This window comes from Haliotis asinina, chromosome 5, assembly GCF_037392515.1.
Source record: "Haliotis asinina isolate JCU_RB_2024 chromosome 5, JCU_Hal_asi_v2, whole genome shotgun sequence".
Taxonomy (NCBI): Eukaryota; Metazoa; Mollusca; class Gastropoda; order Lepetellida; family Haliotidae; genus Haliotis; species Haliotis asinina.
Genome location: NC_090284.1, coordinates 58615186 through 58642173, shown reverse-complemented (window position 1 = coordinate 58642173; position 26988 = coordinate 58615186). Strand labels below are relative to the sequence as shown.

Sequence of the window (26988 nt, the reverse complement as noted above, 5' to 3'; positions counted from 1 at the left end):
TTTTGCTGTTCAATGTATAATCGAAACTCATTTGTGCCTAATTATTGTTATTGCCTTGTGTGTGTGTGTGTGTGTGTGTGTGTGTGTCTGTGTGTGTGTGTGTGTGTGTGAGAGAGAGAGAGAGAGAGAGAGAGAGAGATTCTGCCATCTGACATAATTAATTGTAATAGGGCTGACCGAGAAACCCTATTCACTCGACCTTTTACAAAACAAATATATTGACGCACTACCCTAAAAGCGACGTTAACATCAATCACACATCATTTACAGCTGAACATAAAAAGTCACACAATAAAAAGTTCACATAATTATTTATTCATACCTTCATGAACAGTGATGATGAAACAGTGTGATAACAATGCGGGGAAGTAAGATAACACCTTAATTCCTTCTCATCACGATGGAGATGCTTTAATGGCAGTGGAAACCTAATGCACTAGTAGAAAGATCCTTTTAGCCATAACCAAGGCTTTGCTATTTGTTTGCTCATCAATGCCGTCCTTTTTCTCGGATGTCACGAGCCCAATCGTTATTGAACCTCTACCCCATTATTACGCTAATCCCTGTAGTCATCTTCGCGAGGATAATACGATGATGATTTCTCACTTATTATGATGATTTCATATGTAATTACAGGTGGTTTTAAATTCTTTGACTGTCTTTCTCCTTCACAGCAGCCCAACAGTATGACTTGAACCGACAGAAAAATCAGGCTCATGATATAAAATATAAGTAGAAATATATACACGGTACAAGGCAGTATAAATACGATGTCTCATATTGCATACTAGTATTTGAAAATATATTGCACTGTGTATTGTTTACAGTAACCATCTCTGTCAGTTTATACAATGCCTTAGATGGGCGCTATATAATATATACAACATTAATATACAGACACACCATTAGTGTTAAAACGGTATTTCAGTCGTCGTGGCGCTTATAGAATCTGAATCTTTTTCGGTTTTTGGCAGCAAGGTGATTGACGCTGCATTCATTGGAGAACACACGCACAGTCCTACTTGAACATCCACAGCAGGCGGCTCTTGAGACCGGCATAGATGCCAGGGACCTATTTGAACCCGGAAGTATCCGAGGCCGAAATATCTGAGCTCGCTGATCAGTTATTGTTTACGAGTTTCCGGCACAGCAGCCTAGTGTATAGACGTGTCAAAATAGATCCACCAGAACGTTTAATGTAATTTCTAGAACACATGTTACAGTCAGCTGGAATCCATCAGAAACTGAACAAAAATAAGTTACGGATCATACGTTATTTAAGAAATACTAACATAAAATTGTGAGCTCAGCTTTCAATACAAAAATACGATCTCCAAAATATGTATGGCTCCTGATATATTTTCTTTAATATTATTTACTTATGCACACAAACACCTTTTACACTAACGACTCATGTAGACAGACACGTAAGGTACGTGTTAACACGTATCATACAAATACAACTGGGCCCATGGTTTTACTTATGTCCCCGTCCATATACTTAGGTGTATCCTCATCGTGAGCGTACAGAGTCTGTTCGAAGTCATCAAGAATCTCTGCCAGTTCCGCGGTGTAACTTCTCATTGTCCCTACGGGAGACTGATTCTGGGAATAGTCCGGCTCGGGCGAACCCTGTCCTTCTTTTGTGTCTTCCAGTTCTTTGGGAAGATTGGACAGCGTTGGCATTTTGGTGGGGAACATAAATGTCTGGTGAATGTCCCCGTTAGATTCACGAGGTCCCTTCGTCTTGAGGAAATCTGGCAGATAGTGGTCAGTAGAGTGTGTCAGTTCGGGTTCTGACTTCCAGGCCGTTTGACTCCTGAAGTCCTTCGGCAGAGCTGGCCGAGGATGAAGAACCCAGTTGCCGTCGAGACTCGTTTTGCTCGACGAGCCATCCTTGTGAAGCTTTTCTTCAAACGTTGAAGAGCTCAGAGGTTCTCTATGAAGGTCAGGTTGCGACAGTGATTTGGACTTCCGGCCGAAGCTGAACCATCCTTTGGAAGGGCTACTCTTCTGAGGCACACTTTTGTTCTTGGACAGTCTCTTCCTCCTAGCGATGGCAGGTGGGACATTGTCGTTGGAGGTGTCGTTGAAACAGTTGAGGCTGCTGCCACGGCGTTTTGAGACGCTTGCGATCTGAGCATTGATCTTTTTCTCAAGGGTGGCGTCTGTCCTAATGTCATCAAAGTCAGCAGTGCCCGCCTTCTTTGATCTAGGAACACTTCCTGCTGACACTGGGCGACGTGATACACTTGTCCTGTTGAGTCTTTCCATCTTCTCCACAGTTAGCTGAAGTACACATATACATGGTTCAATCGTACAGAGTAAAATAGGATTCCTCACGATATGCATATTTAATGTAACCGTGTAATATTTTGTGTTGCAGTCTTATCTTAATTGGTCCTGCTACCTGTAGCTATGAGATAACAAACGTTTTATGTTACACAAACGAACTTGTTTGGGGTACGATAAATCTTCATATTTTATACACTCCGAGATATGGAAATCGTTCTGCTATATTACACGGTTATGCAATTATATAATGAGATCTGGAACTGACTCTTTCATGTTTACCGACAGCCACGCTAATCATGGACGCCCTGTAGCAACACTTACTCTGTAGTCGGCAGCGAACCTGGTCACCATGTCACAAATGTCCCGTGGCTCAACGTCATCCGTCTCCCCTAGCATCGTGCACACCTCTTTATACTGCGACATCATCTTGGTGAATTCCTCCTCCACTTGCACATGCGCATCAGGCGCTGCCTTCAGGAAGGTGTACATATGGTTAAGGAAACATCTGCCTGTACGACACAATAACCAAAGTATGCTCGCAGGTAATGCTGAGAATGTATGGTACGTTTATTTAATGCAGATTATTCAATACATCCTTTTCATCTTAGCAAATACATCAGCATGCACAAGTACACTTTCACATGTCTGCATGCTTTAAGTGGCTCATCTTCATCACTGAGTAGTGCAGCCATCGAATAGATTGTTTGGGGACTGACGTTTACGCATGCCTAATTTGTGATGAGTTTGTGTGAGAGAGTTGGTTCTACATCGGCCTGTATTGCATTCCAGTCAGATCCAGGCCGACGTGGGAAGAAAGGGGGACTTTAATGAGACCCAACAACAATAATCGGAGGAACACATTAAGAGCCTTCTGGCCCGTCAAGGGCCATAACTCTGCACAGCCAAGTGCGTAGTGAAATGGTCCACCAAGATCGAGTCTACATAATGTTTAGGTGTACTGGTGGCTCGATAGATGTGTAACTTTTACATTTGTTTTTCATTGTTTAACGCCACACTCTGCAAATAAACAAGTGTGGAACAGGCAATCCAGTGGTCAACATAATGATCGTCGATGTACGCAGTTGGGATAACATGACACCTGTTGCGTTTCTAGTGTTCGGGAATCGTGGGTGTTTTGGGTTCATTTGTAGCATGGCAGGTAATACAACATCAGCAGTCCTTCCATTACTAGCCTTTGATCGCCACAGGTCTGTAGACAGGGCTATGTGCACATGCACGGTATGGGTTAAAAAGCAAAGACATTTCTCAGTAAACGTCCATGTAAAGGATATTTTGAGTGTCTCAACATCCGGATACTGGAGAGCCTCCATGTTGAGAATCTTGACGCCATTCTTGAGGTAGTCCAGCTGTTTCTCCATCACCCGAATCGACACTGAAACACCCGTGGTACTATATTGTCCAGATACAACGTTTACATTTTTTCCATAAACCATCCGTAATATACATTTACATTCCCCTGGAAACTAATGATCTTAAGAAATAATACTATTAATCATTCATGGAGACCTGTGCATCACGTGACTCACCAGTGGAAGGTATGTCGGCGTCCAGTTCGTAGTACCAGTCTCTCACTTCCGGGTAGTGGGCACTAACTTCCGTTACCAAATAGTCTAATACTGTCTGCGTGTTGTCACTGGAACTCACGTGACTCCGAGAAAGCTGAAACGGACAACACCCTCTGTGACTGAAAGGTATACCTTCATATTCATTTGAGCAGTTTAACACGTCACAACATACATACTACTCAATTATTGATAAGGGTAATCAGTTATATCCCATATATTATAATATGCAATTGACATGCTGTTGGGATCAGTTTTTTTTAATGTGGAAGCGTAATGCTATTATATTCTAAACATCAGTTTTAAACATCTACGTGGTTTAAGGCTAATATCTGCCAAGATGATATTTGCTTTTTCATAGACTATTAAAATATATCACTGATAGTCCTTGGCTCTAATTCGCTTCCATACACATCTCCGTCACATGTGTAGTTCTCAATATGTAGCATATAAAGGGCTTGAAAAACATCAGTTCCCTACATAAGCAAGAATATTTTAGGGGTGTTTTTGCCAACAAAAAATAACCCAGTTGAGGTGGCGAAACTACTGTTATAAATTTAACGAAATCTAAAAAGAACCCATTTCCCTCTAACAAAATAGTCTGCTAGGTTACTGCACAATTTTCAACAATATGGAACTAATTACGTGGCCAAAGAGACGCATTCATAAAACAGTCCTAACATCATAAACCTGGGTCAATGACCTTTCAACGCAAAAAATATTCTTTGAAGACACTGACAAATAGGCTCTAATCAAGAATAAAACGAATTTAGTGCCTTTTTGTGGGATAAAATGTCCAAATTTCAGGCTTTTTCAAGCCTTTGCATTCAAGCCTGGAGTGAAGCTTTTAAAAAAACACTGGATGTTTGGGGAAACAGTACTGACTGGGACCCGCGTGACCTTGATATTTTCTTTGTCTGTGTTCCATCTGGTCATTTAGCGTCAGTGTATTTACCATCAGAATGTACTCCTCCCGACTCACTCACCGATTCTAGAGATGATATTTTGAAACCTCTCTCGGACTCCTTGTTCAATCCGTTCATGCGAGTGCCAAATTCTAGAATAATCTGAACAAAGCAAAGGGGTGCACCATAACAGCCTCATTCTAATGACTCGTGTTATGTAGGAAAGGGATAGACTAAATTGAATATATTCATGTGCGAAAGAAAGTATACACTTGTATATCAAACCCATCATCTGTGCCCTCCGCTGTGACATGACTGGAATTCTGTTTACTTACTGTTTACTTACTCTTAATATTTAGTTACGTTAGTCTGTGATTGTATGCTGCACTCACCAATAATCCAGGCATATGACAACGGTTTGGAAACAATCGAGTCTAAATAATTGATTCCAGTGACTGACACGACATGGATTTGGTTACGATGTATCTACCAAGTGTGCGATTTGACCACTGGTGGTTACAGTCGCATTATAACATAATTATATACTTTGATGGACACCAATCCTATGCCGGATCTACACAGAGGGGGCTGACATGGAATCGTTTGCAGTGTTAAAAAATTACGTGCACAGTGAAGTGACTCGCCGGATGATTTGTTATTGCAGTAAACGTGTGTCAAAAGTTTCGGTGCTGTTTTCAGTGATAAACGTGAGCACGCATCTGCAAATGTTAAACGTATCCACTGGATACTCAGCGTGGTTTGTGGTAATTTGTGAGCATGGAATTCATTACCTCGAATAATTGTTTCATTTTCGGATTGTGCAGCATACTTCCAGATGCTCGGTTGATCTGGTTGATTTTCTGAAACAGGAAAGACATGTAAACAAATCAAACAAATGTTACAAGGGTTCCATATGTTATAAACACATGCTTAACAATTATCATACATTAACATATATATGTTTAAAAGCAATCACACTGTGCTAAGACGAGGTGCAGAACAGCTGATATATTCGAATAATATAGGATAGGAAGACTCATCATTTATCAAACGTTAAACATACAAAGTAATACTGATGAGTTCCACCTAAACTGTGACAACTATCGACCCTAAAAACTTCAGTAATTCTGTGTTCCTCTGTCAGGAACCATTCTCTTCCCACAGTGGTTACTTCTCACATCTTCCTACGTAACCTCTGTTCTAATACGACCCTTTCATGGTGCGAGTGTTCAAGACTCGTGATTGGAGGCAATCAGATTTAGTAGTGCAATCAGCGACCTTGTTTCAAAAGTGATCGTTCGAAAGATCTCGGTAATTTCCGGATGCATCGTGAAAACTAGAACCACTTCCCGAGCGCGATACTCAAAGGTTTCTTCTAGACAGAACTCAGTCATGTCATTTTTGTTTCTCCACATTACTTGCATTTGTCAAGCTGAATCTAAGTCGATGTAACACGTGTTCTGATTGGACAGAAAAAGGGAGATAAATCTGTTCCCATTTTTTGCCGCTAGGGGATTTTATGAGAACCGCGAAATATGGCCGTATTAGAACAGAGATTCGTAGGAAGATATGACAAGTAACCTCTGTGGGAAGAGAATGTCAGGAACCATGCCACCCAACATTTGATAGGGAACTGAATGTATCTAATGCCCTTGGTATTTTAGATGCTGCAGTAACAGTAATGAGGAGAGCTGATGTCAAGTCCATGAGTCGATAGTCTTTATTACCCCTGTGAATTGAATACCGAAATGGAAATAACCCGTTTATGTTGCCTTGAGTTACTGCCCCTGAGTTTGGTAAGGAACACCCCTATGATATGTTGAGTGGTATATGTATGGTTAATAGCGTACTGTTCTCAGCTCCTTCAGTCTGCTGTTGTAATGATTCATGAATCCGAGCAGCTTCAGTCGGTCTTCACATTCGCTGATACTCTGCAGCTGGTGGAGAAAAAAGGGGAGATAACCGCTTGGGTGAAAATCGGAATGGGCATCCCAAGGATCAGATCTATTTTTTGGACAGTAAAATGGATGAATGTCCTGGAAAATGTTGTGATCCTGCTGGGATAGTATAAATACTATAACTTTTCCGCGAGAACCTATATTATCATTATTACCACGCATTATGGTCTATGTTGCACAAAGGAAATTTTAAAGAAGAGGCGCGTTACATGTTGTGTAATGAGGTCTACAAGTGTCGTATTATAAGGAAGCAATTATTGAGTAAAAACAGGTTTCTCCAAAAATTATTTTTATGTCGAGGGATGTATAGAAGGATGAATATATGAACATTTACTTTTTTAGATAGATTCAAGAAGTCTCCTGTGTGATGAGGGTTGTTTGTCGTCGATAGATCTGTGTCCTGTACAGAAAAAAAACAACAAAGGTATTTGGCACTTGTGGGTTCTGAAGCAATGATGCATTTCTAGATGAATTACTCTAGTAATTCCATAAGCTGGTTAACCATGGTGTTGATTCGGAATATGGCACCAGTGCGCCATGTTTGTCTATCGATAGGCCTAAAGGAAGATCCGTTGTCTTTTTAATGTTTATTCTTGGTTCGCGTGTCCTCCTATTCCGACGGCCTGGATCGTAGCTCATGCAGTCGACCACTGGTTTGTTCGTTCTGACATAGATGGAATATCTTTCATTGCGTAAAAAATATTTAATCACTACAGAGATGATAACTTCCTCACAAAGTTCGATCATTATTTCCAACTGACTTTCTTACCTTATTCAGATGGGGAGATGGGTGGTGTTCCACCAACAAAGTAAAAACAATTCGGAATAGTATGTTTTATTTCTTTTGGACAATATAACTCACGTGGTTATTCATGTTCAGCAGCCTAAGTAAAACATCCGGGGCATCACCAGTCAGACACGTGATGTCATACGTCATGATGTAATGGCGGATGTCCGGGAACGTGTAACTCATGTTGGGGACGTCTACGTTAAAAAGAATCGACATTTATAATTCTCCGCGGTTCACTGGTATTTGGTATGAATGTCATGGTGAGTCGTTGAAGTATCGGAGTATAAAACTTAGTCTAATGTACAGTTTGAACGGTGATATTTTGATGATTCTGATGTTTCTCACTGTTCTTGTTTTTTTGTTTGTTTGGGTTTTTTTTGTTGTGCTTTTTTCATTATGACGACGTTTAACGTTTAGAGTAACCTAGGGTTCAGTGACATGTGAAAGAGTTGTGGACTGAACTAACTTTTTAAAAACCGGTGTTCATTTATTGATTTAAATACGAACATACACATGGAATGAATATTTATTTTCTAATACAGTACAGTATTTATGTAGTACTTACCTTGATATATCTTGGCCTCCTCGCCTCTTTGCTGGGTCATACTTGTCAGTCTGTGGCCTATCTGACTCAGGTTGTAGCGCTCCTCTGCCCAGTGCTCAACCTGTGACCATACAAGGGATCGTGAATGAGCTGATGATGTAAACAGAGAAAAAGAGTTCGACAACAGAGAGTGATGCGACTGAATGTGATACACAAACTGTGGTTATTCCGGGTTGTAAACGTGCGCCCATGTTTTCACAGTTTCTTCCTTACCTGAAAGAATCAATGTATCATTCATATATAAATGGTTCCTTCCTTACCTGAAAGAATCAATGTATCATTCATATATAAATGGTTCCTTCCTTACCTGAAAGAATCAATGTATCATTCATATATAAATGGTTCCTTCCTTACCTGAAAGAATCAATGTATCATTCATATATAAATGGTTCCTCCCTTACCTGAAAGAATCAATGTATCATTCATATATAAATGGTTCCTTCCTTACCCGAAAGAATCAATGTATCATTCATATATAAATGGTTCCTCCCTTACCTGAAAGAATCAATGTATCATTCATATATAAATGGTTCCTCCCTTACCTGAAAGAATCAATGTATCATTCATATATAAATGGTTCCTTCCTTACCTGAAAGAATCAATGTATCATTCATATATAAATGGTTCCTTCCTTACCTGAAAGAATCAATGTATCATTCATATATAAATGGTTCCTCCCTTACCTGAAAGAATCAATGTATCATTCATATATAAATGGTTCCTCCCTTACCTGAAAGAATCAATGTATCATTCATATATAAATGGTTCCTCCCTTACCTGAAAGAATCAATGTATCATTCATATATAAATGGTTCCTTCCTTACCTGAAAGAATCAATGTATCATTCATATATAAATGGTTCCTTCCTTACCTGAAAGAATCAATGTATCATTCATATATAAATGGTTCCTCCCTTACCTGAAAGAATCAATGTATCATTCATATATAAATGGTTCCTCCCTTACCTGAAAGAATCAATGTATCATTCATATATAAATGGTTCCTCCCTTACCTGAAAGAATCAATGTATCATTCATATATAAATGGTTCCTCCCTTACCTGAAAGAATCAATGTATCATTCATATATAAATGGTGGGATGAGAATGGGTATGATGATGTTGTGATCATCTCCAGAAACCACAGACAGCAGTATTTGGGTATTTCCTTGCAAATGTTGTTTTGTATTTACAGAATGACGGAGAATGTAATCCTTTCATGGCTGGCCAAAGTAAATCTCACTTTTATAAGTAACAGTAGGAAATAGCTTAATGACAACTTTATACTAAATAAAAAAAAGGGAAATGTTTCTCGGACATCGGACCGTCGCTTTTATTTGTGCGTAACATTTTCATTGCCGTATAAAAACAAAAACAAATTTTGACTTGGCCACGTCCCGATCATCCATGTGTCCTCTAAAAGAATGAGTGTGTGTCTCATTAACGCGTGCCAAACTTTCCAAGCTGTATTTGTGAGAGAGAAAAAATATATGTTCCTACCTCGTCACTTTTTTCCTTTTTCTATGCAGCCTTATGAACCATTACCCTCACATATCAATTAGCAATGGTTTGACTTACGGCTGGTACTTGCTGACTATCTTAATGTATCCGATGATGCAGATTTTTATGCATGGTGTCTCTCCTTGGTTTGTTTAAGTCAATCTTTAGGCAGGTAGTGGTACTATATATGGAATATTATTGACTGCAGCGTTGGATGTCCAATACAACATAACTATTTACTTTACTTCTTATAATTGACGACGATGCAGTTATCTGGGCATCTTAAGACCCAAAACATTTGTATACGGGGATAATTTCCCATTGAAGGAGACCATGCGATAATGGCCTTTAATGACTACCTCTTGTCCATTGACGGTGTATGTAATTGTGACGTCATCGCGGAGAAGACCATTCGCCTGACTCAGGTTTGGAACCGACTTGCCTGAAACACATCGAAAGAAGGACTGATAAATACTTATTCCACGATCTATGTAACATTGGTAACCAACTTTGGCCGACACTGGTAAAATCCAAATGAAATGTTTGACACGATTACATAGTAGACTAAATTGTATCAAACGTAACTGATGATCCATAATTATGCCATTCTTTCTAATGTGCTGAGTATGAAGATAATGTGATAGTATCAGCTGTCATCGGTTGTGTCACGGTTTAATGAAGTTACACGATAGCAACAAAGACTGAATGAGGTTTGGGTGTCATTTGTCGTCACAGACATTAATGAAACGCCGAGAACAAGGAGGGCTGGGATTAATTAACGCTCATCACGTACCGCAAGTGCATTTGTTTCACTGTTCCAACTGCTGCGCTTCCCCACTTGTAATACAAACCAGTAATAGCGACTGAATCTATAATATTTATCCTAAGTTGACTCTGAACTCTGAGATTTAAATGCTCAACTGGCAAGGTAAGTTTATGAAGATTAGCAATCCTAATTTCACTATATCTGATTTACCTTTTTGTATAAAGTTTTCACTGCAAACAGACAACAACCAATGGCATATTAAGAATTGTATATCTTTTCTAGGGTGGGTTTAACCCATCCATGTCGTGAAGGTTTGATGCAGGCTGCTGGTCGATTATCGATTTCGTACTTGCAAGATGTGCTGTTCTTGTGTCCTTCCGCGGGTTGACCTGCGGTTGACCTTGCACTACGGCATAGTTCACCTGACCATCAACTCGGTCGTATCTCCTGTCACGTGAAGCACGAAAGTCCAACTGGGGACGAGAGAAGAGGATTAAGCAATTGTGTCCTCCTATATGTAATGATTACTACAGTCTGTACCTGTAGAGAAGTGACAGTAGGAGTAGTAGTAGCTGTAGTGCCTCTGCTGACACAGTGATTAGTTCAATTTTAATGAATAGATGGTGGTGGTAGCTGCTGATTTGTCCAGTCTAACAACACGGTCCGAATCTTCTTCACTCCTGCACATCAAGGTACCTTTACTGTTAGTAAAAATCGTCATTTTGAAAATTTATCTGAAAGCTTCAATATCCAGTGGAACCAGGTTGCCATTTTTAGTCTCAGAAACATTCCCATCTGCCAATACGTATTGCTGTCTTTGTCAATAATTAAATCTTAGCTGTATCGACATGTTTCAAAACCATTGCCAGGTGTCTAATTGCAGGCTGCAATCATGGGTTCATGATGATAGTACCTCAAATACGCCATTAAAGACTTATGGCACTCGTAACCCTCAAGTCGCTTTGGGCAAATGTGTTTTTGTGTCTCTAGCTGTTGTGTTTTTGTGTCAACAGTAAACATAACTACCACAGCTATACAATAGGTAGCTGGCAGTTCATGAGGTCAACCCGGACGAGTTGTTACGACAAAGTATAGTGAAAGACGTGACAGGTGTCTGTGGGGACAGTCCCAACAAGTATGCCCGACACTCGAGGGACATAAACTGATAAATAATGACTGTTAAGAAGATTAGGTTTACAGATAAGGATATGCAGGCAGCTTTAGATCTTACCCGATTTTTTCTCAGGAGAGTGTCCACCTAAACACAACAAGAAAATCAGTTATCCATCAAGAGAGAGACAATCGTTTTGTGGAGAAATTGGCATAACAGTTCCGTTATGTCGGTTCTGCAAGTGTATGCATATTCGATTGACAGTCTGGATACAAACATGTTGTCCTTGGTGTCAATGACTGTTAGTGATCATTCATGTAATGCTCAGACCAGTTTTGTCTTTAACACCAATTTCAGTGGTTCATTGGGACTGTTGTCCATTTGTCTTGGCAATGTCTGGTGTCGATATGCACGTATTAAACGAACGAATACAAATAAAATCAATTTTACCTTCAGTTTTATGTTTTGTCCAATAGCTTTCATAGACAATATGACTTTATAAACATTATCTTTTCATTAACTTCTTGCTTGTTTTGCGACAAGAATTAAACCCTTGTTTGACCCAACCACTGTCTGATGACATTTTAATGTTGCTTCCCGCACCAGCCCGCATCGTTTCCCTGATCTCACGTTTATATATCTGGCTTGCCAATCGTCCAGCTCCTTCCGCAGATCATCAAACTCCAATCCATCTCCGTTACAGTTCTGTTCAAAAGAGACCGTTTGAGATAAATAACGCTTGTCGCATTAGTAATCGCGTGTGGTAGTCTTATACATACTTCATCCCGATTATGTTTGTTACTGTAACGCCATACTCTGCAATATTCCAGTAATATGATGCAATATTCCAGTAATATGATGCAGTAATATGATGCAATATTCCAGTAATATGATGCAATATTCCAGTAATATGATGCAATATTCCAGTAATATGACTATAGTTTATAAATGTATATTGGGAAATGATGACGCGAGCTTGACCACGCGATCTCGATACTCGTCTCTTAGGACAGGCATGGTTTTCCACAGACTGTTTCTTCACGGGTGAGCATCTGAAAGGTCTCATCATTACGTCTGGGAATTTCTGTACTGTCATGCTAATTCTGATGCAAATAAAAGTTGGCCTGCTTTCCAATCATAAAACATCTTCATCTTATACACACCTGTTGGGGAACAAGTATGTCAATCAAACAAACATTTACCAAAACCCGGGTGAAAATCCAGTTACCTATTGTTCTCAATACATCTTAGTTTGGAGCACAAACGTTTAGCGTAGCCTACCTCTACCAATGGTGCAAGCTCAAAGCCAGCCATTCTCAGCTCTTCCTGGAGGTAGACTCTCAGACTCCCTGAGCTTGGACAGTTCAGAAGGGCGTTCAGGAACCTCATGCACGCCACCTGAGGAAAGAGTTCTAACAGCCGTGAGGGTTTCCCAAAAGTACTTTCATGAATTTGTAACAAATCGATTTAAACTTGTTTCAAAGAAAGCTTTCGTCTTTTGAATGAACAAACAGATGCTAATGATATACATAGTTGGAATCGTAAAATGGCTTTGTGACAACTATTGAGAAAAGTGCTCATGATTGAGCTCATTATTAAAAGAAAGGAAATCTTTGACAGGACATATTCACCTTTTTAAAGGATAGGTGCTGTCATGACTAAGTGCATACTGTACTGAACTCTTTCCGTTTGGGGCAATATGAATATCCCTTCTGTAAACGAATTCTCAATGTACCTGGAAGAGCACGTGTCCCGATCCCCGGTTGTTGAGCATACTGATGAGAAGCTTGAACCTGACGGACTCCCCCAGCTTCAACCGCATGTAAGTGAACGTGTCAAACACCTTGTCGAATCCTCCCGGTACAGCCAAACCCAGAGTGAGAACCTAGAACCAGTCAGTTGCTGTGAACACACTAACTAATGGCTCCTGCCACTGTGCTCGATAACTTGTGACACTGAGTATGGCATTATCAGTTTTACATGGCTTTGTTTGTTCATTAATTCTACTGTCTGATGTAATAATGTAATGTTCCAAGTAAATGACCGAGTCCTGGCCAGATTAATGGGTGATTAGCACGGAGGATCGATTCTCGAAATCGCTGTACAGTAACATGCACGTGAGCATGTAACTTGGACTGGTTCACTCGCCTTGTACCTTGCTCTTACGCGGAATTCGAACAACTCACTTTCATTATTCCATCATCATGAGGCGACATGACCAGAGATCATATTTACTTAAAACACAGTGCTATGTGAAGAAACTAACCTGCACCCAGTAATTGGCGTGACAAGAGAGGGCCATAAAACCAACGGGCCTTTAATATGACCCTACAAACTATGCATTGGTATGTGCCAGGCATCACATTAACTTCTGACAATCTATTTCACATTGAAGCAACACCTAACAAGACAAGCCACCCCTGTCACCATTAAGTCCAACATCTTTCCCAAAATGACCTGAGAAGTATGGCCCTTGACAAAAAAACTTCAAAGACTTCGAAAGATGTGACCCTTGACGAAATCCCCATACAAGACACAAGTACGGACTTCGGAAGACCACATCCTTGACAAAAAATCCCTACAAGACACTGGCACTGACTTCAATACACTTGATCGTTGACCAAAAAAGTCCTACAAGACACAGGTACTGACTACGAAACACTTGATCGTTGACACAAATTCCCCCAAGACACAGGTCGAGAGGCGTAATCCTTGACCAACACCTCCAAAAATAGACACTGACCTCAAGAGACGTGACCCTTGACTTGGTGTTGCTGCTCAGAAGACTCCAGACCAAAGTCTCCAGGTTGGTGAAGTTCTCCAGAAGCTGTTCCTGGGCAAGCTGCAACAAGGACAAGCGTCGCCACGATTTATCTCATTGATAATACAGGTGCTATTCCATGTATTTCCATTTTAAAAAGGAATTTAGTGTCTGCAATTTGTATCATTTCATATATTTGTTTGAAAAATGACCCTTTGCTCAGAATAGGTTTCTAATTTATATCTGTCAACAGCCACGCTTATTTTTCCAGTGTTTTACCAAAATATTATTCATTTGTGACTCGCATTTCTCTGTAAAACGCATTCAAAGCCGCGTTTAACGAAATCAACGTTAACGTTTTGAAATGTAGGGTTTCTTGAGTAATACCCACCTTTAGTCTCAAAGTAAACTTGATACACAGCAAACAGTCATGTTCGTCAGTCTGGGAGAAACAATCAGCACTATTCAGTGTTTCCAGTATTGTTTTTATAGAAAAAATGTACAAAATCGTACCTGTTATTTACATGTACATAGTTTTATTGATAAACGAAGGCAGAAACTGTGGACAGGTGTCCCTGGAAGCTACAGCATAATTATTGCTTCTATTTTGCTTCGTTGTATACACTGAGTGAAATGGAGGAAGACCGTTGTACAAAGCAACGTAAGCTCTACGATAGTCTTATGTGTATGTTAAGGGATGGGAATTACGATGGCCTTAGCCCTATGACCGCTTTGTACAACAGCACCCTGGCCCCGATTCCTCCAAACAAACGTAAGTCTGAGTTTTAACTAGGGTTTTTAAGTCAAATGCAGTTTTCACTCAACTTTGAGAAAATGCAGGATACTGCAATTCCCTGGATAATTTGAATGGATGATAATAAACTGAAACACAGTGGACGATTTGTTTTTGGTGGACAGATTACATTATTTGTTTGGGCTTTTGTATTAAAAAATGCAGTTGAGTTAAAAATTCAACTTCTTCAATTTCTCTAACTCCTTACGAACATTTCTGAATAAAAAACTAAGTTTGTGTCGAGAGTAGGGGTCTGGACATCTCGTCAAATACGTTTGTGTCGAAGTGGAAGGGAAATACTTCGAGTTTTCCGAGGTTCGATACGATATGAGGCCTGGGTCTAACTGATATTTCGAACTAACATACACCAACTGAACTGTTATAAGTCACTGGCTATCTGTAGTCTGGTTACTGTAAGGTGTACTCTTCCTAATTCCCAAAGAGAATAACAACATCTCGGCGGAATAAAGTTAAACTCGAACAGAAACGCAATGTAATATACAAGTTCAACGAAATGTCGAATACGGTCCCACTTGATACAGTGCACGATCACTCACCACCATTCTCTTATATTCCTCGACACTGGAGTGTTTGCTGGACACGGAAGACGACTTCTGGTTGCCAGGCGACGAGTTCTGCAGCTTCCTCAGTAGGCCAAACAGTAAGGACAGACCGTCGTAATTAGGACCCACGAACTCGTACAAGAAGCTGTAGTAAGATCATAGCGATAACGTCAGTTCAGCAAAACGTATGAACGTATGACAAACGTAACCGACATGTGAAGAAAGCGTCTGACCTGTGCTTTAATGGTTACGTCAGATCACAGGCAAACTGTAGCGCAAATGGGGTTGCGCAGCATATGGAATATGAAAAGTCTTCATATATGCGAGCGAAGCGAGCAAAGGTTGGCAATGTGCTTTCCTGGATTCGGATCGAAAAATATTTCCATCGCAAAATGAAACATCGCCACCATTAAAGGTACACTCCCATTTCTTCACTTGGTTTTGCTTCCACATTTCCTTCCCCATGTTTAATAATTACTCACGTGAAATATGTTTTATTCGACATTTTTATGGTATATATTACATGGTATTCAGATCGTTCTTCGCCTCCATTACCCCTGCCAGCTTCCAGTTGAACGGAGTGATGGAGCAAGAATAAGCAGAAACTAAAAAGAATTACCATATTGCCTAATTTTACCATGAACCTGTTGGGGTTTATTTGTCGTATCTGTTGTCGCTATTGTTAGAATTTTCGTAACATTTATTCTACATAAAAACACTTCTTGCGTAATGGGCGAATGAAGCAGGGGAGGTAACTCTAAATATTCCATATGGAATAATACCCTCCTGTTCCTTCACTCCGTTGAACCGGCAGCTCGTAGGGGTAATTGAGGCGAAGAACTGTCTGATCTACCATGAGTTGCGCTTAAAATGTTGAATAAAAAATATTTCACGTGAGTAATTGTTCAACGTGGGGTTGGAAATGTGAGAGCATAACCCAGTGAAGAAATAGGTGTATACTTTTGATGGTGGCGATATTTTACTTTGACCTGAAAAATATTTTCAAACTGAAGCGAGGAAAGTACGTTGCCAACCTTTGCTCGCTTCGCTCGCATGTAAGAAGACTGGTCATTTTCTCTATGCTGCGTAACCCCATTTGCGCTACAGTTTGCATGTGGTCAGATCGGCTTCCTTTTTCAGTAGATTTGCTGCTTGATTTGGACAGACTGATACATACACACGCACACTGTGTTTGAATTGGTTCAGACACGCCCGAAATTCAGCCTCGTACTGATTCGATAATATTTGTAATGTTTTCGTTGGATCAAGTTTGGTAATGTGAACATCCCTTCGCCCGGCAATTTATTCCCCCTAGGATTCCTTGTTAGATTTGGTCCCAAGGAACCAATTCTGGTCTTAAGAGGTAACCATGTGGATCAGACAGTCAGACTTGTTGACAACGTGTCATCGTGACCAAACGGGATATTGGGCCCAGGGTCAGGTAATTCCAGACGGGCGTTACAGAGGCACGGAGTTCAACAGGAAACAGACATGACACATGCAAAACCTCGGCAGGTTTACACAATCTCAGCCAGTACGACCTTATTGAATTCCTGTCAGTGAATGGCAGAGAGACCTTATTCTGTTGACTGTTGGCTCCCTTGTTTAATTCAGGCGTAGTTAAAAACTTTAGTGAGCAAATTGTAGTGATAGTTAGTGATCGTTAAAGGGCGTGGTGAAGACGATAACCGAAACCTTGAACCGTTCATGGAAATGCTAATGGTTTGTTTACGCTTCGATATTAACGCCCTTAGCTGTTTCAATAATGTCGGTCCCCATTTCAGTTTGGAATTAAAGGTACGTGCATCGTTATCTCTAAGTAACAGAACGAATGCCATGTGGCTAACCATGAAAACTGTTTTGTTTGGAAACGTGTTCTTCCCTCGTTCATGTTTGAACATACACCACGTGATCAATACACGTCATCACCGATTGGCACCGGAAGTGAAGTAAATTGACGAATCGTGTCGTGTAGAGCAACTCACATCCGACTACGATTTGTTATTATGTTCGCATAACGTTTATCTCCCTTTCGTACATGAAATCGCCTTACAGTGCCACTTAAAGAGGCGATTTCAGTGACACAGGTGGTGGTGACAAAGTCGGAGCTACAGTACACTTCGATGCAATTAAAACGGGATTACCTTACCGCAATAACTAGGTTACACGGCTACACTGACACTGAATTATATCCAAGCTTTCGATGCGCAACAATGATGAAAGGGTGGGGAATTGAAAAACAAACCTTTAGCGATCTCACTATCGTATTAACCATTGAAAACCTATGTTTATTTAATCACAGATCAAACACTACCTAAATATATGCTGACACGCTTGTATGGAGAAATAACCAACAGATTAGGGGATCAATATATTGATTAAGGGTAACCGTAGTAATATGCGTTCGAAAGGAATGGCTATCCATTGAAATTGTGTTCCTATGGAGAAACGACAACGATGCTTTGGGCGACCCTATGATGATAAGTGGACCACTGTAAACGGTCGACAATTATGCCGTTTGAAGCCAATTAAGCAAACGAGTGTCCTTTGTTTGCTGCAAGACAACATATCCGCAAGGCACAACGACTTTCCCAACTTCCACACACCACATGATCTCTGTTACGATGAAGCCAATGATAGATGACGTGCATTGCATGGCACAGAAAGGGTACACTGGGTTAGAAAATGGATTTGACCAAAAATTCAAACTATATACGTTACAATACTGACACATAAGACCCGAACACAATGATATTGTTGCTTCAAACAATTCACCATCAAATAACTATTTCTAGTTTGTTCTAATTTAAAGCCACCATCAAGCGTGGTGAAGTCTTTCTGGTGCAAGGCAGTGAATATCATTGTCACCACAAGACACAGAGTTCCCGGATCTATCTATATTCGAGCTACGAGGACTCTCAGTATTTAGTATTTTAGGGCATAGTGAGTTTAGTTTTACACCAGGAATGGCCTTAACACAATGTGAGGAATCGAACCGGGTCTACGGCATGACTAGCAAACGCTTTAACAACTAGGCTACCCGGCTGCCCGCACGTGTGGCACACTCGGCTTGATATCAATGGCTGTTGATAATTATGGTGGCTGATTCGGGCCATCGCTTTATCGCCCGGCAAAATCAAGGCGACATCGCGACAAAGCGATAGCACGACACGACATTGCGATACGCCGACACGATATAGCGATATTGCGATACAGCCAGAAAACGAAATAGCGAAAACCCGACACGATATAGCGATAACACGACACGAAATGGCGATAACAAGACACGAAATGGCGATACGGCGACACGAAATGGCGATAACAAGACACGAAATGGCGATATCACGACACGAAATGGCGATATCACGACACGAAATGGCGATAAAACTGGGCGACATTGCGATATTGCGATAACGCGAAAAGGCGACATTGCGATATAGAGACACGATATGGCGATACAGCGACATTGCGATAAAGCGATACAGCGACATTGCGATATAGCGACACAGCGATATAGCGATACAGCGACATTGCGATATGACGATATTGCTCCCTTTCCATTTGTGAAATGTGGAAAAGTGGATAAGTTTATTCACTTTTAGAATCTAATATGTGAAGTATGGGATTAAACATCTGGCTAATAAAAAATAATTTACATGATTAATGTTCATGGGTTTCAGTCTATCTCTACAGATATTTTTAGATTAAGAAAGTCTGGGTCTTGTAGTTGTTATTGCATGATGCCTCTGGAAGACGATTTGGAAACAAACAGTTAAACTCATGTGTGGTCATGGTAATGTGCACAAAAGGATTAATGAAGCTGATTTCCCGTTTTCCGAAAGTCTAAGTCTTGCCGTGTCAAGTTAATGTTTAGTAGTAATGTCATGATTTTTATCAGTTCATAATGCACAAAGTGCAATTTTGAAATATACTAGTATACCTCAATGTGCTAGGCTCGTTTAGAGCACATCATCCTGCCGCCGACTGGTATATACTGGATGAAGAACGTGCTTTACGTGCGCATTCTAGTAACATCTCATGTCTATTTATTTATTTATTTATTTATTTATTTATTTATTTATTTATTTATTTATTTATTTATTTATTTATTTATTTATTTATTTATTTATTTATTTATTTAAAATTAGAACCGTATCTTTTACTTGTTAAAGTTAACACTTTCTCGATTTGGTTGTAGCTTAGAAGTTCGTTTTAAAGTACGACAATGATAAATTTGTGGACGTGGCCGATAATACCGCTTAACCGTTATATTGCCATACGAGCTTCACAGTACTATATTTCGCAAACCGGTTCACCCGATACGATCTGCCATTTTTGTGATGTAGCCAAACTACTAAATTAATATTCGTGTTTCCTCTATATCATTATATATTAATACACTCCGTATTGGGTCCTCTTATGTTCCTTGTTTAGATAAATGAATCACTTATTGGTATCAAGCAACATACTTTTATTTGCTGATGATACCTCCCTTTACATAATCATACGTAACCCCACCGATGTACCAAGAATGTTGAACAGTGATCTTGCTAATCTGTCTGAATGAAGAAATGAATTGCAGGTGTCGTTTAGTCCCCCCAAACCAGTGACAACGTTATTCACTGAAAGGCAATACCTAGAGCGAAAACAGATTTAATGATGGATGACTATCATAAACATTTAGGGCTACGATTTCAAAGCAATGATATATAGAATATGCAAATCGAATATCAAGTAAAGAAACTAGTCCTATAATATATTGCTTTTGGAATCTTAAATGTGAACTAATAAACTAAACAGAAAGACTGTATATATCATTCCTCCTTCCTGTCTTTGAATACTGTGACTTCATTTGGGACAACTGATCCCAAGAATAAGGATCAGTACTAGAAAGATTACACCTTGATGCTCATCGTACCTTAAGCGAGGCCATCATGGGTATCAGTCATTAAACAAATGACGAAGAAACATGTATGCCATCTCTCTTTCAAAGGAGAAAGAATCATAAATGGTTTATTTTTTATAAGATGGTACATGTTTAACGCCAGAGTACTTAACAAGATAAGCTCCACAAGAAGTGGGCAAAAATACTCACTATTGCCTTCATAATGCCAAAGATACTCAAGACAGCCAGAACAAAAACAACTAGACGAGTTTAACACTATAACACTCTCTTCTTCCATTAGTCATACAAGGCTACAATAATCTGGACGAATATGTAAATCGGCAGAGTTATTGTCTAAATTTAAATTATGTCTTACTTATTACACTCTCATTTTCAGAGCTATAAATACTTTAATTATTGCCACGCGCTTTTTCCAAATTATCATGTCCAAACTGAGACTGGGTGTAGTGTTTTAAACTTATACCATTTCGAAAGACATAAAAAGAAAACAGTTCATACCAATGTGGCTTTTTAACAGAAGATACCCCGTACTTCACTTTTGGCCCTGTATTTCGTCATATCAGACATAATATAACCAGTACTTCTACCGCAATAGATTCTCTGTTGAAGAAATAATCTGTGGCAAAGATAACGTATCCAATATTCATGCAGAATTACTTCTTACATCCATTTATCATTTCATAATTCAACTCCAAACGTATGGCTAAATAACACATAAACTCCTTTTCTTGGTTTTGAAAATTGCCTCATTGAATTATACATCCTTTTACAATCTCTTAATCGTGTTTAATTCGTTTAAGCAGTTTTCTCTTGGGAGAGGCATCAATACAGGCCTTGTTCGATCTGTTTGCCATTCCTTTTTGTGGGTTCTCTGTTGTCTTTCTGATGTATTTTCTTTTTCTTTTTTTTTTGAATAAATACTGTTTAAACCGCATATTTTTAGTTTCGAAAATGTTTATTGGTCATGTGATTGTACTAGCATGAATTTTAAACCATGTGAATTAAAGAAAATAGAGTGGTAGGGCAGTTGTTGTGGGGATAAACAAACCGAAATGGTGGACCCTGCTGCAGACGCTTTTTCTCGAGTTCCAAACATTAGAGCAAAGCATTCAGAAACATGTTCATTTGATCTCTCCTACAATCACACCTGATTCCTAACTGGCTAGTGGCATTGTTTCAAAAGAAATGAAACAGTAATTTCATGACCTTAAACCATGTGTTCCACTTTCATAATGTATTGCAATACATATTGCAGTACGCCAACGTATATCACAAAACATCGCAATACGAACATTTTGGTAACACCCAACCCTGCTAATGACTATTTAGAAAAAAATCGGTAAATATCTCAAACATTTCTACATTTAGTGTAATATTTTTTGTCCTTATGTATGGAACAATGTGTCGACGTTGTAATAGTATTAACCACCCCACCATTCAAATACAACATTGACATGGTCAGAAAGCAAACAAACAAACAAACAAACAAACATTCATGTTTTTATCTGTTTTCAAATCGTTTACCAGAGGGATCATGCTATAACAACTACAAGACCTACACTTTCTTAATCTATAAATATCTGTAGAGATAGATTGAAACCCATGTGCATTAATCATATACATTGTATTTTATTAACTAGATGTTTCACCCCAAAAACATTTACATCCCCGCACATGTACCTTTCCTGTAAAATTCTATTGCTCTAGCCTCAACAAACCTAAAATAAAGTCAATTCCACCCAATTTTGTATCAAATTGTTTAATCTAATCATGTGTAATATTGTATCTCGGACTGTTTAATTGGGCTGTCTCCTCAAACGCTGAAGGTCATCAGTGGGTCCACAATACTGTATTCGGCGTCAAATATATTTTGCTTTAAATTCTTTAAATTCTGAGAGTGACTTACTATACTTACTGAAATTAATTCAGGGTACAATGTAATATTTTCTTATATATAGATACAGGAATAAAAAGTCTTCTACAACTTTTCTTTATGATCATATTATCATTTCGTAAAGAAGAAAAAAAGGCACAGTATGATGGCAAATCCGTTCTGGTGAAATCCTATAGCCTACAAAGTTAGCATGACCATGGCCTGCACAACTATCAAAGTTTGAAATATGTCATCACTCATCGTGCTTTTGGATGAGCTATAGCTATTTCTGTAAACTGGATGGTTTTACAAATGCGTTTATCTCACATACTCCACCTATCAGATTCTAAAACTGAATCAGCTTACCCGCTTTTCCATATTTCATAAATGGAAAGGAAGCAATATCGCAATGTCGCTGTATCGCTATGTCGCAATATCGCTGTATCGCCATATTGTGTCTCTATATCGCAATGTCGCCTTTTCGCCACCATAGATAATTTTATATGACACTGAATATTATGGTGGCTGATTCGGGCCATCGCTTTATCGCCCGGCAAAATCAAGGCGACATCGCGACAAAGCGATAGCACGACACGACATTGCGATACGCCGACACGATATAGCGATATTGCGATGCAGCCAGAAAACGAAATAGCGAAAACAAGACACGATATAGCGATAACACGACACGAAATGGCGATACGGCGACACGAAATGGCGATACGCCGACACGAAATGGCGATATCCCGACACGAAAAGGCGATATCACGACACGAAATGGCGATAAAACTGGGCGACATTGCGATATTGCGATAACGCGAAAAGGCGACATTGCGATATAGAGACACGATATGGCGATACAGCGATATTGCGATAAAGCGATACAGCGACATTGCGATATAGCGACACAGTGATATAGCGATACAGCGACATTGCGATATGACGATATTGCTCCCTTTCCATTTGTTATGGTGGCTGATTCGGGCCATCGCTTTATCGCCCGGCAAAATCAAGGTGACATTGCGACAAAGCGATAGCACGACACGACATTGCGATACGCCGACACGATATAGCGATATTGCGATACGGCCAGAAAACGAAATAGCGAAAACCCGACACGATATAGCGATAACATGACACGAAATAGCGATATCACGACACGAAATGGCGATAACAAGACACGAAATGGCGATAACTAGACACGAAATGGCGATATCACGACACGAAATGGCGATATCCCGACACGAAATGGCGATAAAACTGGGCGACATTGCGATATGGCGATAACGCGAAAAGGCGACATTGCGATATAGAGACACGATATGGCGATACAGCGATATTGCGACATAGCGATACAGCGACATTGCGATATTGCGATATTGCTTCCTTTCCATTTATGAAATATGGAAAAGCGGGTAAGCTGATTCTGTTTTAGAATCTGATAGGTGGAGTATGTGAGATAAACGCATTTGTAAAACCATCCAGTTTACAGAAATAGCTATAGCTCATCCAAAAGCACGATGAGTGATGACATATTTCAAACTGTGATAGTTGTGCAGGCCATGGTCATGCTAACTTTGTAGGCTATAGGATTTCACCAGAACGGATTTGCCATCATACTGTGCCTTTTTTTTCTTCTTTACGAAATGATAATATGATCATAAAGAAAAGTTGTAGAAGACTTTTATTCTTGTATCTATATATAAGAAAATATTACATTGTACCCTGAATTAATTTCAGTAAGTATAGTAAGTCACTCTCAGAATTTAAAGAATTTAAAGCAAAATATATTTGACGCCGAATACAGTATTGTGGACCCACTGATGACCTTCAGCGTTTGAGGAGACAGCCCAATTAAACAGTCCGAGATACAATATTACACATGATTAGATTAAACAATTTGATACAAAATTGGGTGGAATTGACTTTATTTTAGGTTTGTTGAGGCTAGAGCAATAGAATTTTACAGGAAAGGTACATGTGCGGGGATGTAAATGTTTTTGGGGTGAAACATCTAGTTAATAAAATACAATGTATACGATTAATGCACATGGGTTTCAATCTATCTCTACAGATATTTATAGATTAAGAAAGTGTAGGTCTTGTAGTTGTTATAGCATGATCCCTCTGGTAAACGATTTGAAAACAGATAAAAACATGTATGTTTGTTTGTTTGTTTGTTTGCTTTCTGACCATGTCAATGTTGTATTTGAATGGTGGGGTGGTTAATACTATTACAACGTCGACACATTGTTCCGTACAAAAGGACAAAAAATATTACAGTAAATGTAGAAATGTTTGAGATATTTACCGATTTTTTTCTAAATAGTCATTAGCAGGGTTGGGTGTTACCAAAATGTTCGTATTGCGATGTTTTGTGATATACGTTGGCGTACTGCAATGTGTATTGCAGTACATTGTGAAAGTGGAACACATGGTTTAAGGCCATGAAATTACTGTTTCATTTCTTTTGAAACAATGCCACTAGCCAGTTAGGAATCAGGTGTGATTGTAGGAGAGATCAAATGAACATATTTCTGAATGCTTTGCTCTAATGTTTGGAACTCGAGAAAAAGCGTCTGCAGCGGGGTCAACCATTTCGGTTTGTTTATCCCCACAACAAGTGCCCTACCAATCTATTTTCTTTAATTCACATGATTTAAAATTCATGCTAGTACAATCACATGACCAATAAACATTTTCGAAACAAAAATATGCGGTTTAAACAGTATTTGTTCAAAAAAAAAAAGAAAAGACATCAGAAAGACAACAGAGAACCCACAAAAAGGAATGGCAAACAGATCGAACAAGGCCTGTATTGATGCCTCTCCCAAGAGAAAACAGCTTAAACGAATTAAACACGATTAAGAGATTGTAAAAGGATGTATAATTCAATGAGGCAATTTTCAAAACCAAGAAAAGGAGTTTATGTGTTATTTAGCCATACGTTTGGAGTTGAATTATGAAATGATAAATGGATGTAAGAAGTAATTCTGCATGAATATTGGATACGTTATCTTTGCCACAGATTATTTCTTCAACAGAGAATCTATTGCGGTAGAAGTACTGGTTATATTATGTCTGATATGACGAAATACAGGGCAAAAAGTGAAGTACGGGGTATCTTCTGTTAAAAAGCCACATTGGTATGAACTGTTTTCTTTTTATGTCTTTCGAAATGGTATAAGTTTAAAACACTACACCCAGTCTCAGTTTGGACATGATAATTTGGAAAAAGCGCGTGGCAATAATTAAAGTATTTATAGCTCTGAAAATGAGAGTGTAATATGTAAGATATAATTTAAATTTAGACAATAACTCTGCCGATTTACATATTCGTCCAGATTATTGTAGCCTTGTATGACTAATGGAAGAAGAGAGTGTAATACTGTTAAACTCGTCTAGTTGTTTTTGTTCTGGCTGTCTTGAGTATCTTTGGCATTATGAAGGCAATAGTGAGTATTTTTGCCCACTTCTTGTGGAGCTTATCTTGTTAAGTACTCTGGCGTTAAACATGTACCATCTTATAAAAAATAAACCATTTATGATTCTTTCTCCTTTGAAAGAGAGATGGCATACATGTTTCTTTCGTCATTTGTTTAATGACTGATGACCCATGATGGCCTCGCTTAAGGTACGATGAGCATCAAGGTGTAATCTTTCTAGTACTGATCCTTGTTCTTGGGATCAGTTGTCCCAAATGAAGTCACAGTATTCAAATACAGGAAGGAGGAATGATATATACAGTCTTTCTGTTTAGTTTATTAGTTCACATTTAAAATTCCAAAAGCAATATATTATAGGACTAGTTTCTTTACTTGATATTCGATTTGCATATTCTATATACCATTGCTTTGAAATCGTAGCCCTAAATGTTTATGATAGTCATCCATCATTAAATCTGTTTTCGCTCTAGGTATTGCCTTTCAGTGAATAACGTTGTCACTGGTTTGGGGGGACTAAACGACACCTGCAATTCATTTCTTCATTCAGACAGATTAGCAAGATCACTGTTCAACATTCTTGGTGCATCGGTGGGGTTACGTATGATTATGTAAAGGGAGGTATCATCAGCAAATAAAAGTATGTTGCTTGATACCAATAAGTGATTCATTTATCTAAACAAGGAACATAAGAGGACCCAATACGGAGTGTATTAATATATAATGATATAAAGGAAATACGAATATTATTAGTAGTTTGGCTACATCACAAAAATGGCAGATCGTATCGGGTGAACCGGTTTGCGAAATATAGTACTGTGAAGCTCGTATGGCAATATAACGGTTAAGCGGTATTATCGGCCACGTCCACAAATTTATCATTGTCGTACTTTAAAACGAACTTCTAAGCTACAACCAAATCGAGAAAGTGTTAACTTTAACAAGTAAAAGATAAGGTTATAAATAAATAAATAAATAAATAAATAAATAAATAAATAAATAAATAAATAAATAAATAAATAAATAAATAAATAAATAAATAAATAAATAAATAAATAAATAAATAAATAAATAAATAAACATGAGATGCTACTAGAATGCGCACGTAAAGCACGTTCTTCATCCAGTATATACCAGTCG

General features: G+C 38.9%; 1 protein-coding gene across 2 annotated transcripts in view; it reads right to left on the bottom strand.

Annotated features, from left to right (window-relative positions):
• Window positions 1–299: 299 nt before the first annotated feature.
• LOC137284932 (uncharacterized) overlaps window positions 300–26988 on the bottom strand; it is a 56933-nt gene continuing 30244 nt past the window's right edge. Inside the window, exons 4-22 of one of the 2 annotated variants that reach the window (XM_067816984.1) lie at window positions 15621–15771; window positions 14662–14712; window positions 14253–14351; window positions 13245–13394; window positions 12791–12907; window positions 12140–12214; window positions 11630–11656; window positions 10748–10871; window positions 9992–10074; window positions 8097–8196; window positions 7604–7725; window positions 7076–7141; window positions 6634–6720; window positions 5575–5643; window positions 4865–4945; window positions 3843–3975; window positions 3588–3688; window positions 2617–2778; window positions 300–2289 (exon numbers count right to left, since the gene is read on the bottom strand). In XM_067816984.1, the coding sequence (XP_067673085.1) occupies window positions 1450–2289; window positions 2617–2778; window positions 3588–3688; window positions 3843–3975; window positions 4865–4945; window positions 5575–5643; window positions 6634–6720; window positions 7076–7141; window positions 7604–7725; window positions 8097–8196; window positions 9992–10074; window positions 10748–10871; window positions 11630–11656; window positions 12140–12214; window positions 12791–12907; window positions 13245–13394; window positions 14253–14351; window positions 14662–14712; window positions 15621–15771 (2638 nt within the window). In that variant the 3' untranslated portion in view covers window positions 300–1449. The remainder of the gene's footprint in view (window positions 2290–2616; window positions 2779–3587; window positions 3689–3842; window positions 3976–4864; window positions 4946–5574; window positions 5644–6633; window positions 6721–7075; window positions 7142–7603; window positions 7726–8096; window positions 8197–9991; window positions 10075–10747; window positions 10872–11629; window positions 11657–12139; window positions 12215–12790; window positions 12908–13244; window positions 13395–14252; window positions 14352–14661; window positions 14713–15620; window positions 15772–26988) is intronic. The other variant, XM_067816985.1, reaches the window with a different exon arrangement.